We start from the raw sequence: 19,934 nt of genomic DNA, 5'->3' as shown, positions 1-19,934 counted from the left end.
AAGAGTTATTTTTGAAGTTTGTCATAAGCTCCTTAGCTTCCTGAAAGTACCCACCACTTACTTCAGTTGTGGCATCTTGCAATAAGCCCCAGATACTGAGAGTTGATGTAGTAGTTAACGAATTGGTTTGGTTATGAGAGGAGGTGCTGAAATTTATGGATTTCAGGAGATGACAACATGGACTTTGCAGGGAACACAGAAAATGTGTAAGTCTTTCTAGCTACCAAACTTAGGTATCTCTTGAAATATATACTCCCTAGTTCAAGTAGTACTCACGTCTGTTAGGATGCCTGAAAATAGGTCTGTGGAAGGAGATTACATAATGTTGGACCTTACAGACAATCTAAAGGGAAATCTTAAAACTTCCAGTAATTACGGAAAAAAAAAGTCACTAGCATAAAAATGAAACCGTAAGTTTTCACTAACTGTGCTTGTCATGAGCTGTTCTTTCCTGCACTATCTTCTGCTTTATTCCAGCAGGTTATACCAAGGGGGCTGCTTGCTGGTGGCCCCTTGAGATGTCTTTAAATGAGTTACTGGCTGAACTGTGCTGTCCAGCTGTTTTAAGTTTCACTCTATAGTAGCCATGTTGCATTAAAAAACCATGTTGATCTAAAGATCTTTCCTCTTGTAGTTTCTTAACTTGTAGTTAAGGTGTTAGTGTACACTTGATAGTTGCATTTTATGCAGGTTTTGCTATTTTGCCTACTAATCACTGTGACTGACTTAAAACATGTCCTGCATTTAGGAGAAGGTGAAACCTTTGCATTAGTAAATAGCTTTTTCTTTGGTCTACTTCAGTAGCTACTGCTTAAGGGAGATTATAAGAGGCATTTGTATTATCTAATGACTGCTAGTGTAGCTGATACAATGAGCTGAGCTGCTAAATGAATGCCCTTGTTGGGTGAGAGGATTAATGAAGGTACCTTCTTTTCTCCCGTCACATGTAGGCCCTCTGTCAAAAAGATTGTAGTTCAGAGCCATGAGCAAATACGAAACTAGCTCAATTTAATGGTATGGCTAATGCATACTTTGTATCATGGCAGTATTAAGAAATTTAGAAATTATTGATGATTTATCTAATGTGAAGAACTGAGAAGTGAGTGTTCTTGTAAGAGTAAATTTCCATATTGGCTGTTTTTATGTGCAGTTTGCTTTATGGTAACTGTAGCTTTATGTACAGGTGTGGAAGGATGAAAGAAACTTTGAAAATATGTGGTTTTAATATGTGTTATGGCATACATAAGGCTTAATTGGCACTTCTGCGGACCTGAATTTGATAATGTGTTTGTCATCTGAGATAACATGCTGCCAAAACAAATTCCTGCCAATAAAGCCTTAATTCCATTCCAGTTTCTCATACATTTTTAGACTTCCTTTTATTTTTTAAAGAAGTTTTACAGTCTCTGTTATTGCTGCCATACTGATTCATTGGGAAGAGATTTAGAGGTTAGTTTTAAACTGTAACTGTTGTTTCAAATTTAATTTCTGCAGCACTTCAAGGACTTAATACGCTTGCGTCGGACCGCAGAATGGCCTCGTTCTTCTTTAGATACAGAAGTATCAACAGCAAAGGAAACTCCAGAAATTGAACCGCTTCCCTTTACGCTGGCACATGAACGTTGTATTTCTGTAGTGCAAAAGCTGGCACTCTTTCTCTTGTCCATGGACTTTACTTGTCATGCAGATTTACTTCTTTTTGTTTGTAAGGTAAACAGGATATGGAACATCACTAGGTGACTGCAGTAGCAACCACATTAAATTAGCTTTCTATTACTACTTTTTTGCATGTTTGATGGTAAAAATCAGCTGCAGCACTAGAATTCCTAATAATTTCTGGTGGGGTTGTTTTTCTGATCTGTCACTTTTTGTGTAACTTACAATATGATGGCTTCAAAATTGCATGGAAAAATTAACTTTAAAAAAAAAAATCATATAATTACACTCACAAAATTCTAAAGCGTGAGCTGGTGAAAATATCTAGTTTACTTGTAAGCCAAATCTAATAATCATAGAAAATAAAACTATTATATACTTTCATAGGTTTAACTATGAATAGGCATATATTTGGTTTATTTCTTTTTTTTTTTTTTAATAGGTTCTTGCTAGAATTGCAAATGCTACAAGACCAACAATTCATTTATGTGAGATTGTAAATGAGACTCAGTTAGAACGATTATTGCTGCTTCTTGTTGGAACTGACTTTAACAGAGGAGACATCTCTTGGGGAGGAGCATGGGCTCAGTATTCTCTGACCTGTATGCTACAGGATATTCTAGCAGGTTTGTTTTAAGTTTGTATTCTTCAGAAGGTATCTCATGCTGGAATCTTTCTTCCTTTAATATTTTGGGGGGGCTGGTTATCACTATGTTAGAATCTGCTGACACAATCGAAACTGTAAAAAAAACCCAAACAAATCATAACATTTAGGGTAGTGCATAAAAATGCAGTGTAAAATTACAATTACAGTGACTTGTGCATTGAAAAGTTAATATTTATATGACCCTGATTATTTGAAAATTATTCAAAACACTTTCCCTTGGAGAAATAGTTCCCAGAGAATTTAGAGTTAGGTACAAAAAATGGCAGTTGGCTTAGACACTGGGATGTTAATTTGTAGTGGGAATAAAGCTTGAAATGAAGTTGTCTGCTTAATTTAATACATAGGAGAGTTGTTGGCACCTATAGCAGCTGAAGCTATGGAAGAGAGTGCTTTGGGAGAAGATGCTGGAGCTTCGGCTGGAGATTCTGATGACTCTCTCCAGCAGTCCACAGTTCAGTTAGTGGAAACCATAGATGAGCCTTTGACACATGACATCACAGGTAAATAATTCCGTAATTTTGTATATGTGTATTTATTGAAAAGAGTAAAAAAAATTTTACTCATCTATCAAGGTATCAGTAGAAGACTTTTTGGTGATAAATAATATAAATAGTTTCTGATAATGAAAGAACGCAGATTATGAGTAATTCTTCCAGTTAATTTTACATCTGACAAGTAAGAAATGGTTGTTTTTCCTATTATTTTTAAAAAGGCAACTTGATTGCATATTTTAACGTTTTCCACAAAATTGTAATACTAAAAAGCTTAAAATTATCTATTAAGTGTATTATACATCCTTGTTTTATAATTTTTACTTGCTAGTGTTAATACTCTTTCAATGATTTAAGGTGCTCCACCCTTGTCATCATTGGAAAAAGACAAGGACATTGATCTTGAATTACTGCAAGACCTGATGGAAGTTGATATTGATCCTTTGGATATTGATTTGGAAAAAGATCCCCTTGCAGCCAAAGTCTTCAAGGTATGTCACACCTAAATTTTCAGGATAACCTTTACATGAGAGAGAGTGAAATCCTTACTCTCTTACACTTCTTCAGTAGTGGTATTTGATGTCTTAGACGTGCTTCTAGTTTTTTAGAATGTTTTATGTGGAATGACAGGAAAGAATGTAAATATTCACATCTCGGTTGACCACAAAATATTTTGCTTTTGCATGAAGATACTTGTGTAAACAAGAGGTTCTGAGTTTACTCACACTTCAGCACGTGTTAAAGGCAACAAAAACATAATAGAAAGATAAGATCTAGTCTTGCCTTTTTTATTTAGATTAGAGCATCATTTCTGTAACTGACCTTAAGATGAGTTTATACTGTTAGCATTGTGCTTAAATAAAGAAGCCAGCAGTAGGTAGTGCTCAAATTGGCTTCAGACTATGAAGAGAAGCAACTCACTTCAAAATTTGTTTCACTGGGGAACAAGGAAATTACTAAGTACTTTTATACTTAAAATGAAGTATATACTTAAGAATATACTTAAAATAAACATATCAGGGGTAGTACAATTACATTTAGATGTAATAGTATATATATTGTCAATGTGTATGAAAAACCAAAAATATTTGGGCTTTAAAGAAACCCACTGTTCATAATGAAATATTGAGTCTCTTGTCGTTCATAAGGACGACATTTGGAGTTTTTCCATGCCTGTCTCTGTTGACTTAAACCTCTCATTTGAATTAACTTAAATTATCTGTTTCACCTCTTGCTCAGAAAACACTAATTTTTTCTGTATTCCCTCATATGTCCTTCCACCAATTACCTATCATGTAAAGATTTTTTCTTTAAATCTCAGTCTACCACCAAAAATTACACATATTGCTGAATTTCTGTGTTACTGATGTTTCCTGCCTTCTTTATTCTCCTATCATGTCATGTGGCTGTACTCTTCAGTCAACTTTATCCAAGATACCTTCATCATCTTCTTACCTGCTTTGATGTCCACTAACAAACAGCCATAAAACCACTTCTTTATTCTTAATCCTTCTTAATACTTGCTTCCATATCTGTAAAATGACAGTTGCTATTGGATCTCGCCATTAAAAAGACTAGCATATGTAAATTGCCTTCATACAGTGTAACATTATTTTTTTTCCTTGTGATCCATGTGCTTTCTTAGCATCTAAAATTATGACAGAAGTAGAGATTATTTAACTGTTTCTTTTTCAGAGCCCAGTACAAATAGTCACTGAGCCTCACTGAGGCTTCAAGGTACATTAATAGTATAGTTGTACAGTATTCTGTCTTGATAAATAACTCCTCAAAATATCTGTGTAATATTCTACTTCCAAATTTACAATATGGTACAAATGTGTGAAGAAAAACTGATAATAACGTTTTAAAATTGGCTTCTTGAATCTGAGGCAGCTAACAACATAGCTGGATTGTGACAGTCACTAAAGATTCAGTAGCTTACACTGCAATAAGAACTGAAACAATTTTCTTAAGCTATTGGAACCAATCTTCTGGTTTTAATTTTTTTTTAACTTCAGAGTTTGTTGTTAGTCATTAAAGGCTTTTGGCAATCTAAAGACTTGATGTTTATTGTTTTCCCTTGGTTTTTTGTTTGTTTTTTAAGCCTATAAGCAGCACCTGGTATGATTACTGGGGTGCTGAATATGGCACCTACAATTACAATCCTTACATTGGTGGTGTTGGAATTCCAGTTGCAAAACCACCCGTAACTACAGAGAAAAATGGATCACAAACTGTCAGCATATCAGTCTCTCAAGGTAAGCAATGAATTAAAGTTGTGTTTGGGGCCTTGTTTCTGTAATACTGTATTTGACACCTTAGCACAAGAAACTATTTTAGCAATATCTATGTATTTTAAGGGGAAAGAATTACATTTTATGTATGCCGCAATTTTTTTCCTGTGGTAACCGAGAGAATATAATGTGAAACTTACATTTTAAAAAGCCCAGCATAGCAGAAAATCTTATTTTCTAACATTTTGGAATGCATTTATAGGCAGTTTTAAATCTTTCCTATTTTCTCAGGAAATTTTGGAAGCTCTTTTCTAGTTGGCTGTACCCCAAAGCAGTGAAGTGGCACACTTGTTTCATTTGTAGGAGTACTACTGAACTGGGTGATAGATTTTTCTTCTGCTACACTGGGAAAAAACAACTTTTTGGTTCTTGTTTGAGAGCTGTTGCCTTAGGAAGAAATTACTTGAACGTATGCAGATTGTCATGTGTGACAGTAAAGAGACTGCGAGAAGAAATATTGGTGTGTTTCACAAAAATACAGTATTTTAATAGTTATATATTTCAGGTCTGTTAGAATGTTACAGAAAGTTAGAGGAGCAAATTAAAGGTGAGATTAGCTCAGTTGTTCAGAGCGCGATGCTGATAACACCAGGGTTATGGGTCCAATCCCCATATGGGCTATTCTCTTAGGAGCTGGACTTGATGGTCTTTGTGGGTCCCCTCCAACTCAGAATATTCTGTGATTCTGTAATTATGTGTGTCCTTGATATAACTCAGTTTTACCTTGTTTGTTGCCTTCTACAGCTTTAGATGCACGTTTAGAAGTTGGACTTGAGCAGCAGGCTGAGCTGATGCTGAAAATGATGTCCACACTGGAGGCTGATTCCATTCTACAAGCATTAACAAACACATCTCCTACATGTAACTACATGTTGTCAAATCATTCTCTTCACATAATGATCAGGATGCTTTGAAATTTGTAGTAATGTTTTCTGCAGTCACTTAGTAGCTTAGAAAAAGTTACATTTTGCTTGAATTTTCTTCTTAGGCTGAACTTTAGAGAGTTCTTTATTCAGATTTTTGAATAACTTATATGCCTGTATTTAAGACACTTTTTGAAACTGTCAAGTATGCATGTGGATTATGCTACAGTGGAGGGAAGGTTTTCATTTTTTGGCCTAGGTGCAAGTGAACATTAAGCTTCCTATGTGAAGCTGCATTCTTGGTGTTTGAAAGCTGCTTTGCATTTGACAGTTACACCTACTGAGTGATGAAATACAATTTTGAACTCAGCTGTTCAGTGAGCTTTATGTTATAAAAATGCTCATAGAGTGGTTTACTTTTGAACCTTTTTCAGGGAGTTGTGCTGCCCATCTTGTTAAAATGTGTTTCTTTGTAGCCCTCTGGGTACCTTAATATGGATGCAGTCATTGGTTGTATATCTAGTGATGGAGTAGGTTTAGCGACATCTTCAGACTTCACTCTCTGGAAGTTCATTATTATCTGCAACAGTTGTACCATAACGAGTGAAAGAGATGTTCCAATTGTTTGTCTTACTATTGTGTTACCAGGACACTGCTGTAATAGCTGTGAAAATTTGTGTGGACTCAGTTCCAAATAGGTTTTGTGAAGATGGAAATGTCTGATATTCAAGTATGCCACTACTATGGTAGTCAGTAGTCCAATTCAGCTGAGCGCTACATTGAAGATGTTCTTGTAAATTATAAAAAAGTGTCTTTTGCTTAAGTATAAAATGCAAGGAAATAATTATGAAATTACTTCTGACAACTTTTCAAAGTAATGCATGGGGGGATGGTACCCTGTTTTGTTTTCTAGTGACGCAGTCTCCCAGTGGCACAGATGATTCATTGCTGAGGGGATTACATGCTGCTAACCAAAATGCCCAGCTGATTGTGCAGTTGTCATCTATACCTATGCTGAGTGCATGCTTCAACAAACTCTTTTCCATGCTACAAGTCCACCATGTTCAGGTATAGAATTTTGAACCTTAAAATGTTCTGATAGTACTTGTCTCTAAATTTAAGAGTTGTTTTCCTATGCTTCTTGCTACTTAGGATTCAGGTAATCTGTTATGTTATGTGCTTTATTGCTTATGAATCTGTCAAGGACAATACCAATAATAATCAAGCTGCTGAAAGCTTTTGTCAGAGAAGACATTGTTTGTTACAGTGGAAAACTGGTATACGTTTTCATATTTAAAAACAAGTTTGTATGTTCACTTAGTGATAATTGTTAGCTTATTAACAAAAAATGTCACTAAGTAACACTTAATGACAAATGGAGATTTGTGGAGGTTTTCAAAACCCAGCGGAATAAACCCCCACATGACCAAGTCTGATGTCTTCTTTGGTCTTTGAGCAGATTGTGTTGGATAACTTGCAAAGGTCCCTTCCAATCTGAATTATCCAATGATCCTGTATGTTAAATTTAAAAGTTTGCTTTTTGAAAAGTCATTGGTTTAGCAATGCTTTTCTAGATTCATACAAAGGAATGTCGTGTGTGCAGTATATATAGGTGATTAGATGCCTGCCTGCCTCTTGGTATTTTGATAGAGTGGCTGGCTCAATCCCTCAGTTGTTCTTTAAATATCTCATCTAAAATACAGTTTGTCATGTAAACATCCTTGATGCTTCCCCAGAATATCTAAAGAGTTACTATCCTCAGAGGAATTATTCAATTTAAGCATCAGTGTCTCTGAGATTTCCCATTAGATAAATGGGCCTTTTGAATAATTTTGGTTGACTGGGAAACACCACTTTAATAGCATTCCAAAAGCTTACAGGTAAACCTACGTGTACATGTTACAGGTATAAGGTTACGATAAAGATATTTCTGAACAGTGTGTAAAGCTGCATTTTCTTAACACAAGTTTGAAGAAACTTCTTAAGAGAAATTATTTGGAAGAAATAAATTGCAAAAACATAGGAGAAGCATTTGCTAGTTAGGCTGAATTTGCCTTGAATATTATGTTTAGCAGAATTTTCAAATCCAGTAAAGGAGAGGGAGTGTGTGTGTGTGTGTTATCGGTGAAACAGCAGCAGCTGAGAATGTAGATCAGGCTTTTGAATTTAAAACTTTGATGCTCTGGGGTTCTGAATTTGGATTCATAGTGGCTTTTTTTCCCTTTCAGCTTGAATCCCTATTGCAGCTATGGCTCACATTAAGCCTGAATTCCAGCTCGTCTGGAAGTAAAGATAGTGGTGCTGATATTTTCCTTTATAATGCTAACCGAATACCTGTTGTTTCCCTGAACCAAGGTAAAATACATTAATTATAGGAAATAAGTTTGGGTTTGGTTTTTTTTTTTAAATACTCAATTTTTGCTAATAAGCAAAAAGTATTGAAGTAAGTATTTTTGATAAGATCAGTATTGAGATAATTTCTGTCTTCTTATTAGAGAACTCTTGGTCTCATTTTCCTCTTAAAGTGGAAAATGCTTTGCTAGTGTGTAACCGAGAGTTGACTCATTCAATTTTTATGAACTTATTGGAAATGAAATGGTAAAATTTGTAGTTCTTAACACATAATTATTTCCAAGAGATTCATTAAAATACACTTCTTAGTCTGAGATGAACTGTGCAACTGTATGCACTTTCCTGATAAATTTCATCTCCTTTATACCATCCTATGATCCCTCCCTTACCAAAGGGGTCAGCAGAATGGGAAAGCTCTGTTACTGTTGAGCATCAGACTACTAATCTAGTACAAAGACATGCTGAATTGTTTTTCTTCCACTATATTATATAATTAAGAAAGTCTGTGGTATCTTGTGGTGGTAATCCAAAGTGTTAATGCCCGATATAATGAACCTGTTACGCTGACTTCCATGAGAACATTTGAAATCAGTTTCTTTGCATCGTTTTCTTTGAGATGTCATTGTCTGGGCACTGTAGAAAGTTCTGTGGGCCACTTTCTGGGAAGTGTTGTTGATGTTTCTTTTCCTAATTTACTGCAACAATGGTTGTCAAAGCAAAATGAATACAAGGAACAATAATACTAATAACAATAATCAATATAGCACCTTACAGTAAAAATTAGAAATTTATAGTAATACCCTGAAGATTAAAGCTTGGAAAAACCTTTTCTTCTTGACAGCCTCAGTAACTAGCTTCCTGTCAGTTCTGGCATGGTATCCTAATACTTTACTCCGAACGTGGTGCCTTGTGCTTCACAGCCTAACGCTCATGACAAATATGCAGCTTAACGGTAAGTTTGTTTGGTTGGTTTTCTTATGCTGACAGTTTTAGTGATGTACAAATGAGTGTTAGTTCCATCAAAAGACTTCCAGAACATTCCTTTTGTCATATAAGTACTTTTGTTCTCCATTAACTTCAGGCGTTTCAAGGGTGATCTCCTTGAATTGCTTGTACCATGGGAAACAGAAATCCTTATGGTAAAAAAAATGTCATTATAAGTAGTTGTCAATGTCTTCCAAAAAACGTTTTAGAACTAGCTAATGATCCCTGAAAATTAGGTTTGCACTATGAGAAGGAGTAGCAGAGGGGAATGATTAAGTTTCTATGAGTAAGATTGTAGTTTTTCTGATGGAGTAGGAATACTTTGTAAATATGCAGGCACCAGTCACTGCTTATATTAAGCTATCTGAAAATAAGCCCCCAGAAGTTGAATCTATTAAAATAGAAATCCAGCCATTTCATTTCCCTATGCATACCAGTATATCTCACATTCTCTATATGCTCAATAACACACTAGAAATAATCTCACTTTGTGAATGAGATTTTGCCACAAGACTGATAGAAATTAAAGGAAGTGGTTTTTAAATATTGCCTATGAATCTCTTTTTCATATTGGCCATTTTAAATCACTGACTTTAAGATGCACTTTTTTCTTAAAATTTGTACTCTCTGTCCCCTTTCCGTGATGTTATATAGAAATCAGTCTCACAAAAATCTGCTGAAATTTTTGCCATCAGGTGAAGAAATAGAACTGCCAAAAACTAATGGAAGAGACTTATTATGCACAAACTGAGACTTCGCTCTTATTCTTAGTATTTGAGAATAGAACGTGGCCTGATTTCTGGTACAACTGCTTTCAGTTAGCAAGCACATGTACTGTCAACTTTCCAGTTTGTGTCTGTAGATTGGAAAAATTTCCAAATTTATGCAGTGTGTATCACTGGGATGATATGTGAATATCTTGCAAGTGTTATGAGGCTCAGTGTTCTTCTCTGACACTGACAGGCAGCTGTGTGTTTGCAAAAGTTTTTTTAATAGTTGCCTGAGATCAGTAGGTGAATAAAAAGCTGCTCAGAAGCAACCCCTGTGGTTCATGGCAGGCACACTTGAGCATATGAATGTGGTTGTGGATTTTTTGTATATAGGATTGTGAGTTGGAGTTGAGTTGGAAAGGGTTGGAGATGCAAGTGTCATGACCTGTCACTAAAGGCTGGGTTACAGGTTCTTGTTAATAGATCTCGTGGGGTGGATTAGAGTGAAACAACACCAAATAATCACTGGTCATATATATATATATATATATATAACACAAAGAGAGAGAGAGATATAGATATATACCTCTATGGCAGGTTTATTTTAGAACAATTTGATTTGGTTGCAATGGAAAGGAGATATGTAGCTGTTTTGGTTATTTTCTGTAGGAGTGAAACAATACGTAAGTATAAAGATACAACTTAGAAAAACATATAAGGAAAAAAAAGAAAGAGAAAGAAAGGATAAGATTAGATAGTGGAGAGGAAAGGTATCACCACCTGTGGATTCAGAGACAAGATTTGATTGTTGCAATTTAGATATCCATTGGTGGAATTGATGGTCACAATTTTGATCCATCAGGGATGGGGGAAACCTAGGAAACACAGAGTTCAGTGGTTTAATATACATTCGAGTTCCGGTGGGAATGCCCACCTGATGCAACACTGGATCATGCACAATCCTCTGGTGGAAGGTCCCTGAGATGAGTCTGGGGCATTTTGGGGGTCTTTGATGGTTTGACACCACCTAAGACATGACAGGTGCCTCTTAAAGACAGCATAGTTGAGTCAGTTATGCCTTATGAGAAGGGATGAACACCTTTAGGCCTACTTGTCAATGTCCCTATACCTCCCCAGGGGGGAGTTGTACACCTGTGCCAGTTGTGCAGGGGAGAACACTGGCATGATGACATTTATCAAAAAGCATTATCCCACTTCCATGGCATCTGTTTCATAAAGTGTTTTGAACTGATTCAGTATACTACTGCTGCAAGAGTAAGACTTCACATGTAGTAAAGCTCATTCATTTGATCACTGAAGGGTGGTTTTTAATTCAAATTCTGGTGTTGAGAGTTCTTATCTGTTAAGCTCCCTACAGTTTTATTCTGAGAAGTCTTTGCATGTGCCAAGAACAAAAATACTGTGATTGTTTACAGCATAACAGAACACTTGGTCTGTCTGACAAACTAACAAATGCACTTAAGCCTTATTAAAGTCTTGGACTAACAAAAAGAGACAAATTAAAATGTCTGTATGTATTGCACCTACAAAATTAATCTCTATTTTCAGGAATACTGCCTTAGCAACCTTGGAGCACTGACTGGACAGTTTTGGGGCTTTATATCTGTACTTTCTGGAAAACTCAAAATTGTAGTCCTGAGTAAGGAGGTTTTGGTAGCTGATTTAGCTGAGAATATTTCTGCATCATGAAATAAATATAAGGGATTTGCACTATAGATATTTGATTTACACTTAATGTTTAAGATTACACACTTAATTTTTATGTCTTCATTTTTAAGCTGGTCCAACCAGTGCCATTGGAGCTCAGGAAAGTACTGCCCAATTGTTGGTGTCAGACCCCAACCTCATTCATGTGTTAGTGAAATTTCTTTCTGGCACTAACCCTCATGGAACGAATCAACACAGTCCACAGGTAACAAGCAATTAAAATAAGAGAAAAACTGTTTGTAATAGGATTTCAAGACAGTTGATAGAAATATATGTTCATTCATAATGTATTATATCCTTGTCTTGTTTCTTCTTCTAGTCATAGTCTTAGTTGGTTCTGATGAGCAACCGTAGGGAAGTTTGTGTTGTTGATACACTCAGTAGTGCTGGTATGTTTTTACAACTCTGGAGACTTGCCACAGGGAGAGGATGCCATATGTTAATGAAGTGTTCCATTCAGTTACTTTCCCAAAATCTTGTTGAGTTGGGAAAAAAATGCCAATGAATGTTAAGTTTTAATATCTAAGAATTCTTGAATTTAAAATTACACTTTTCTGCGTGTTTCTGAATTCAAGTGGTATCTGCTCCCTCTCCTAATTTCAAGTAGTGTTTTCTTGGTTTTTGCAGTCTTTGAAATATCTGCGAATAGTGTTTAAAAAAAAGCCCAAGTGAACTTAATTGTATGTAGTATTTGACAGGAGTCTCAGTTTAGGAGACAGAAAACACCTGGTAGTTCCAGGGGGGTTTTTTCCAGCAAATTTTTCAGAAAATAATAGTCATTTCCAGAACTTTAACAGTGCACAGTGTCATTAAAGTACTTACATAAGTATGTAGTTTGTTAAAAACATTCAGATTAGCACAGAAATACATTCTGTATGGAGTATGGTTTGCATTACTGAAAAACACGTTATAGACAAAGAACTGAATTTCTTGCTTTTGACTCTTGATTAGTAATAGAAAAACAAGTAATATAAATGGATAGATTAGCTCTGTAAAAATACTGTAAAATTTTTCAGAAAGCAAGGTAAGCTGTGCAATAATTTCCTATTCTTAGAAGATGTTAATGTTTTTGAGGACATTTCATTTATATATAGTACTTCCTAAAATGCCTTTTCTTCTAGGTTGGGCCAACAGCAACGCAAGCTATGCAAGAATTTCTTACTCGATTGCAAGTGCACCTTTCTTCAACTTGTCCTCAGATGTTCAGTGAATTTTTATTGAAATTAATACATATACTTTCAACAGAAAGGTAAATCTTACATGTTTTTTTATTTCATACCCTCCTTTTCTTTAAAATCTGTGTGATTGTGAATCACAACTAAGATGTGTGTATGCCTTGTCATACTGTCAAGTTACGTGTCAGTGGAAATCGTCACTGTGGCTGCAGCAGTACCAGCAGGATCTGAGCTGCTCCTGGCACATGGAAAAGTGCATCTGGAATTCACACACAGCTGTCTGTATGAGGGACTGTCAACAGAAGCACTAAAATTTTGTACTGATTTTATTTAAACCTAGGGTGTAGACTTGTTGAAGTAATTCCCTAAAGTAAAGACACTGTTGATGAGCTTACCTATTAAAAAAAGTATACTGAGAAGTCTGAGTTAGTGAAAGATTCCAGAAATTATTCATAGATTGTGAAAATAGTAGGGATAGCTTTTCTCCATGGTAGGATGAAATATGAGATTGTATAATTCTATTTATGCAATATATATATTTTATTGCTTTACCTTTGGTGGCTTTTTTTCTCTCCACACGACAGTGGAAAACATCCTCTGCCCCACTCTCCTGGGGCCTCTTGATGTCCACTAGTGTAGAGAAGTGTCTCTGGCCAGGAGAGAGATAAGAGCTTATGTCTTGTCTTTCACAGTTCTGCTTCCTCAAGGCAAAGCCAATGGGCACAAGACTCTGTATCCAGTGGTACACTGGAAATAAGGCAGTTGTTCAGTCTGAAGTACACTAGGAAGCATTTCTTTATGGTATTGACATTCTGCTCATCTCCAGGCAAAGGCTTCATATAACTGGGGATGAGCTTCCTCAGTTCTGGGTTCCCAGTAGGTGGCACTTTGGTGTTATCTATTCTGTAATCTTACAGAAAATGGTTCCTGCCTTCTCTAAGAGATTTTACCTTTGTAACTTAAATTATAGCAGTGGTGTTTACCAGGTTATATTGATGATCAGTGATTTCAACGAGACATAACACAATAAAACCATTGATTCACAGTGAACCTTGGAGTGTGTGTCTGCATGCCAGCATTTGTTTGAAATAAGCTAATTAGACCACTGAAAGGGTAGTTTTTGAAGTGTGTTAGGTTGAGACTGAAATGCCATGAAATGGAAGCGAAGTACCAGAAAGGGATTTAGATGGTTATTTCTAAGAACACAGGTAATTACTGAATTGTACCGTGTCTGATGATAAGATTAATTGTGAAGAAAAGCAGTATTTTACTGTTAGAATTAATTAAATTTCAAATATTTTCTTCAGGGCTGTTTCTATAAACTGTTTTGTTCTCTATTTAATTTAAAAAGTTAGGATAAGATTAATCAAGGTGAAAAGATACAGAGAAGTATTCAGTAACCAGTACAAGTTTTATTTTAGATACTGATTCAAAAGGTTATTTTTTGTAGTCCACCACTATATGTGTAAAAACAATTGATAAAATAAACTTATCCCGAAGAGAAATCCTTCAAGCAGTCAACCTACAAGCACCAGCCTGTGATATTTTGAGTACCTTCTCATGGTCTTATGTATAAGTACTATTTAGATAGGTGAAACCTGACCATTCTTCTTTTTATCTCTGGGTGGGGAGTGGCATAGGCTAAACAAAAGGCCTATGGGAAGAAAAAATCCATCACGATTTCCTGTTACCAACTAAATAATCCTCGTGATATTAAAGTATTGTGTGACTGCTTCCCATGAGGTTTTCTTGCAAATGTAGGAAACTTTTCACCAAGAACTGAACAGGACTATTCAGTCTATATATAGACTCTTCCAAGTTTTTACCTACGAAATTAACCGAATTAAAAAAAAAGAAAGATTAATCCTAGCCTTTTTCAAATCTAACCTCTTAATCCTCAGTGGTATCAGGAAGGTGGTGGCATGAGCAGGTTCTACAGGCTGTTTAATGACCAGTGTATTAAAAAATTACAAAAGCTTGATGCAGGTGAAAGATTAGATTTTGCTGCAACATGCATTTCTGAAAATAGCTAGATTTTTATTTATTGGAAATCTGGTGTGCTTTTTGATTCTTAAAAATCAAGGAAAAAGCCATACTCAAACAGCCAAACCTGTTTAACTTGCAATCTCTCTCTTTTTTCTTTTCTTTTTTTCTTTTTTTTTTTTTTCTTTCAGGGGTGCTTTCCAGACAGGCCAGGGACCATTGGATGCTCAAGTGAAACTCCTGGAATTCACCCTGGAACAGAATTTTGAAGTTGTATCAGTTAGCACTATTTCTGCAGTAATCGAGTCTATAACCTTTCTTGTGCATCATTACATTACGTGTTCGGACAAAGTAATGTCTCGCAGTGGCTCAGACAGCTCTGTGGGTGCTCGAGCATGTTTTGGAGGGCTTTTTGCCAATATTATCCGTCCAGGTGATGCCAAAGCAGTTTGTGGAGAAATGACAAGGGATCAACTCATGTTTGATTTATTAAAGCTGATAAACATTTTAGTTCAGCTGCCACTTTCCAGTAACCGAGAATACAGTGCCCGTGTTCCAGTAGCAAGCAGTACTACAGACAGTGTGTCTGATGAGGAAAAGGTTTCAGGAGGCAAAGATGGCAATGGAAGCAACCCTAATACTCAAGGATCAACTGCATACGTGGCAGACTTGGTGTTAGCCAACCAACAAATTATGAGCCAGATTTTGTCTGCACTTGGCCAGTGTAACAGCAGTGCTATGGCAATGATTATTGGTAGGTATTTTTTGAGTAAGATGGAAGGTCTTTTGGGTGGTAAAACATCTAAAACTTCTGCAAACTCATAAGCCGGGTGTAGATGGGAAAGAATGTGTCACAGAGATGGCAGGAAAGAAGAGAAAAGAAGGTAAAGGGGAACAGATGCTTGAAAAAAAAATCCTAACATGACGTGGAAGGCAGTAATTTGAAACCAAACAGCAATGTGTTTGGCATTTGAATTTGCTGAATCTCAGAATGCTTAATGTTAAAGGAACTATGGAGATTGTCTAGCTAGGAGTGATTCCAATCCTTGTAGTTACCCTGTTTCCTTCACTAATTGCACTCTTTTTTATGGTCTAATTTGATTTAAATTTCCTGACTTCCTGGGTCAAGTCTTCGTATTTATACATATCTGGGAACACTAATTGTAATTCATGTGATCCTGAAAACTGGTCCATTTGTACTTTGTAAAAGTCATGTGAACATTTGAATATTCTTGAAATCTCTTATGTGCTGTTAATGGTTTGTTAGGTCTCAGTTTGTGACCTTTGAACTGTCTGTTTTCATTAAGGTGCAAGTGGCTTACATCTCACTAAACATGAGAACTTTCATGGTGGCTTAGATGCAATATCAGTTGGAGATGGGTTGTTCACTATCCTGACAACACTTAGTAAGAAAGCAACGACAGTTCAAGTGATGCTTCAGCCTATTCTTACCTACATGGCCTGTGGGTACATGGGAAGGCAGGTAAGTTCCCTTAGGCTTGCTGTCTTTCAAGGTAGTTGATTCTGTAATCAGTAATTAGGTCAGAAAACTCACCTAGTTTTATGTAAAAGAAATGTTAACATCTTTATGACCTTACTTCATTTGGGTACTGAGGTTAGGAAGCTGTTCTGTTGCCCATGGTAGAGGGAGAGTTTCTGTATGGACATTTTCACATTCGTGTAAGCATTCCTGGCTAAAGGCTTGAAGAGCGATGAGATAATTTATTATATGCAAGTGAGAAGCACATTTATTGCGGGTATTTTAATGCTCAGTACTCTTATTTCCCTTAAGCTGCTCACCCTGTGGGTTTGAGCTTGTCCATACCCCAAACACTTCTCTTATGTAAAGAACTGAACCATGTGGAACATGGTATTGCTGTATGGTGGCAACTGTGGTGGCATTTCCTCTCTGGTAGTTTTTCCTACTAAATGGGGAGGCTGCGAGCTGTTAGGTGAATTTCTACTGTACTGATTTTGTATGAAATTGTGTATTTCTTAATTGTTTTTCTGCTAGGGTTCTCTTGCCACGTGTCAGTTATCTGAGCCACTGCTCTGGTTCATTTTACGCGTGTTGGATACAAGTGAGGCTCTGAAGGCTTTCCACGATATGGGTAAGAATGTATTTTCTTTAGCCACATAAATAAAGGGTTTGATTTAGATTTTTTTGGCACTTAGGGAATACATATATGTGTCTACAGGGGCCAATTTACTAAACAGGCCTTTGCTTGTGTGGAATCTCTTGTGTGCTTCTGAGGAGTATTTTTTCTCTCTGCCCACATTATACACAGGGGGTGTTCAACTTATCTGTAACAACATGGTAACAAGCACAAGAGCTATTGTTAACACAGCAAGAAGCATGGTTTCAACTATTATGAAATTCCTGGATTCTGGTCCCACCAAAGCAACAGATAGCAGTTTGAAAGCCCGAGTGCTCGCTTCTGAGCCTGATAATGCAGAAGGAATTCACAATTTTGCACCTTTGGGTGAGTAATGCTTCTTTCTCTTAGATAAATGTCTGCTGGTCATTTGAATGTGTATCAAGTTCTTAGCAAAAAGTATTACAATAGTGTTGAGTGTTCCAATACTACTAAGTCTTCTAATGAGAGGGATTGATGGTGTTTCAAGGTAATGTTGAGGGATGAGGTTAGTCCCCTCCACCACAGGTAATAAGATATCATGTGGACAGAGCAGAGAAGGAAGGGAAGTGATCTGGTAAAGTCATGCATCAAGGTGAGCCCCTTTCTCCTCCCCTAGGTCAGGGGATGCATGGTTCCAGCCCACCATCTGCCTTACACACGCTAAGACTCACTAACTTCTCTTAAGTCATATCAATTTTGATGGAGCTAATACAGAAGCATAGTGTGGTGGAATGATGGAGAATGAGCCTGAACTATGTGAAGCAGAGCTGAAGAAGCTGGAGCATAAGACTGATATTAGTGATGGTGCACTCATATCTACTTCTGGCTGCTCTCATGTTGCCTGCATGAGCATTTGTTAGAATTCCAATGCTGTTTTGATATCAATACAATGGCTGCCAGTTAACTAAAATGTGTTTTAAGAGGTAGTGGTACTGTAATGCCTTACAAAGGCTTTCCTTTGCAATTCTAGTGTCTTTGTTTTCTTTTGCTGCCCACTAGCCTACTGTAGTCCTTGAATATATTCATACAGTTTGTCTCAGTGATGAGCGGGGAAAAAGAAAGGATTAATTTTAAAATTTCTGGAGAGATTTTTGGATGAGAGAGGAATCCATTCAGTCCTGCAATTCAAATTTAAGAGTGTCAAAAATAATGGCATTACAAAAGACAGTAAGAAGAGGTTTATTTGGTAGAGTAGGGGCAGAATAGGAGCCACTGGAATCTACTTTGCTCTTCACAAATTTCTAAAAGGTAAATTTAGGAATCCTGCAAATGTTGGCTCTTTTATTACTTTAAATAGTAAAAATCCTAAGCATGTGTGGTGGTAGGTTCCTTCCTACCTTATCTCCCAGCTTACAAAGTGCTGCAATTCTTGATGTTCTGCCATGAGTGCATCTCTCTTAGTATTTAACTTTCAGTCAGGAGTGTGCTTTTGAAATTAACCTTCTGTTTACCCTCACTTAGTACATTCAGATTCCCATCATTTAGTAGTCTCTGTGGTACATTCTGATTCTCATCATGTGGTTATTATCTGAGATGAGCTTAATTCATTTGGGAGGAAAGTTTATTAAAATGTGTTCAGGAATTAATGTCCAGCTGCTGCTAGGCATTTAGTTGTGGGGTCAGGCTATAGCTGCTTTAAAGTAAAACACCACAAGTACCTGTAGTTTGGACCAGCTCAAATCTGCTCTTGTTATACCCTATAACTTGCTAAAGAAGACAGCCTAGATCTTCCTTCTTCGTTATTACCTTATGCTAGGAGTGGAAAAAGAAGCAACTGCTGTGGTCAGGTTTTTTCTGATTCTGGTGTCTTTTTTAGAAAACGGTTTTCATGTGAAACCTTGTTAAAGAAAAAGGGTTGCAGAAGTTGCTTATAAAGTCATTTATGTTATTTTAGTATTTAAACCTTTAAAGGATGTAAACTGAATTAACTGAGTTCAAGTTCTAAGCATACTGTTCAAGCTGCACCTTTCTGTTTGGTTTGTTTTTTCATGTACTCTTGAGAGTAAGCTTAGAGTTTTGGTAGCAAGTGTCCCCTAGCAAATTTCAAGGGCACACATATGCATGTGGATGTGTAAACTGCCTATTCAAAACAGTCTCAAGTAAAAGAAAAATAACTCAGCAGTAGGCATTACACATGGGATATTATCGATAAAGCAAAAGAGAGGAGACAGAAAAAAAAAAGGTGTTTTCCACAGTTCAGGTTGTAAATTAATCCAGGTTTTATTAATAAACATTAATAATCAGTGTTAATGGTGCTGTTTCTGAAGGTTCAATCACCTCAAGCAGTCCCACTGCCCAGCCTGCTGAAGTGCTGTTGCAGGCTACTCCTCCCCACAGACGGGCTCGCTCTGCTGCATGGTCATACATATTTTTACCTGAGGAAGCTTGGTGTGACCTCACGATTCACCTTCCTGCAGCTGTGCTGCTCAAGGAGATCCACATCCAGCCTCACCTGGCCTCTCTGGCAAGTAAGTAGATTCACTGATGTTGATGCCAGTTCAAAAATTTGAAGGTTGGGATTTGGAAACAATGCAAAGAGTATAATCAGATGAACTAAAGCTGAGAGGTTGTTTGAGTAATGCCTGTAAAATAAGTTTGAAAAGCTTGCCAATTCTGCTTTCCTTGAGAATGGAAAGCCCTGCCTCTGCTTGGTTTCTAGTGTAGTAGGTGTTATGTGGCGTTCATGTTAAGCATGTCAAAAGACTTTGCCCAGTGAGAAAGTGAAATTGGTCAAGCGTCTTCAGGCAAAATGCTTTTCTATGGTAGTTGGGAAAAAGCATGATATTTGCAGCTCTTATTGTTGTAGCCCTGATAAGGAAACTGTTTGCAGTGACAGGACTTTCCTTCATTTGAAATCTTTGAGATAAACTGTATATACCATGTATCAAAATGC

The 19,934-nt window shown here is 36.6% G+C and overlaps 1 protein-coding gene across 6 annotated transcripts in view; it reads left to right on the top strand.

Annotated features, from left to right (window-relative positions):
• BIRC6 (baculoviral IAP repeat containing 6) overlaps window positions 1-19,934 on the top strand; it is a 174,355-nt gene that overhangs the window by 68,438 nt on the left and 85,983 nt on the right. For all 6 annotated transcript variants that reach the window (XM_032102542.1, XM_032102544.1, XM_032102545.1 and 3 more), the window contains 16 exons: window positions 1,495-1,710; window positions 2,099-2,282; window positions 2,668-2,823; window positions 3,172-3,305; window positions 4,919-5,072; window positions 5,853-5,969; window positions 6,885-7,039; window positions 8,200-8,326; window positions 9,165-9,275; window positions 11,817-11,950; window positions 12,867-12,994; window positions 15,095-15,657; window positions 16,211-16,386; window positions 16,918-17,014; window positions 17,192-17,386; window positions 19,309-19,509. In XM_032102542.1, the coding sequence (XP_031958433.1) occupies window positions 1,495-1,710; window positions 2,099-2,282; window positions 2,668-2,823; window positions 3,172-3,305; window positions 4,919-5,072; window positions 5,853-5,969; window positions 6,885-7,039; window positions 8,200-8,326; window positions 9,165-9,275; window positions 11,817-11,950; window positions 12,867-12,994; window positions 15,095-15,657; window positions 16,211-16,386; window positions 16,918-17,014; window positions 17,192-17,386; window positions 19,309-19,509 (2,848 nt within the window). The remainder of the gene's footprint in view (window positions 1-1,494; window positions 1,711-2,098; window positions 2,283-2,667; window positions 2,824-3,171; window positions 3,306-4,918; window positions 5,073-5,852; window positions 5,970-6,884; window positions 7,040-8,199; window positions 8,327-9,164; window positions 9,276-11,816; window positions 11,951-12,866; window positions 12,995-15,094; window positions 15,658-16,210; window positions 16,387-16,917; window positions 17,015-17,191; window positions 17,387-19,308; window positions 19,510-19,934) is intronic.

This window comes from Corvus moneduloides, chromosome 3 (genome assembly GCF_009650955.1).
Source record: "Corvus moneduloides isolate bCorMon1 chromosome 3, bCorMon1.pri, whole genome shotgun sequence".
In the NCBI taxonomy this organism is placed as follows: domain Eukaryota; kingdom Metazoa; phylum Chordata; class Aves; order Passeriformes; family Corvidae; genus Corvus; species Corvus moneduloides.
Note: the sequence above shows the minus strand (reverse complement) of the source record. Positions and strands in the feature narration are given on the sequence as shown.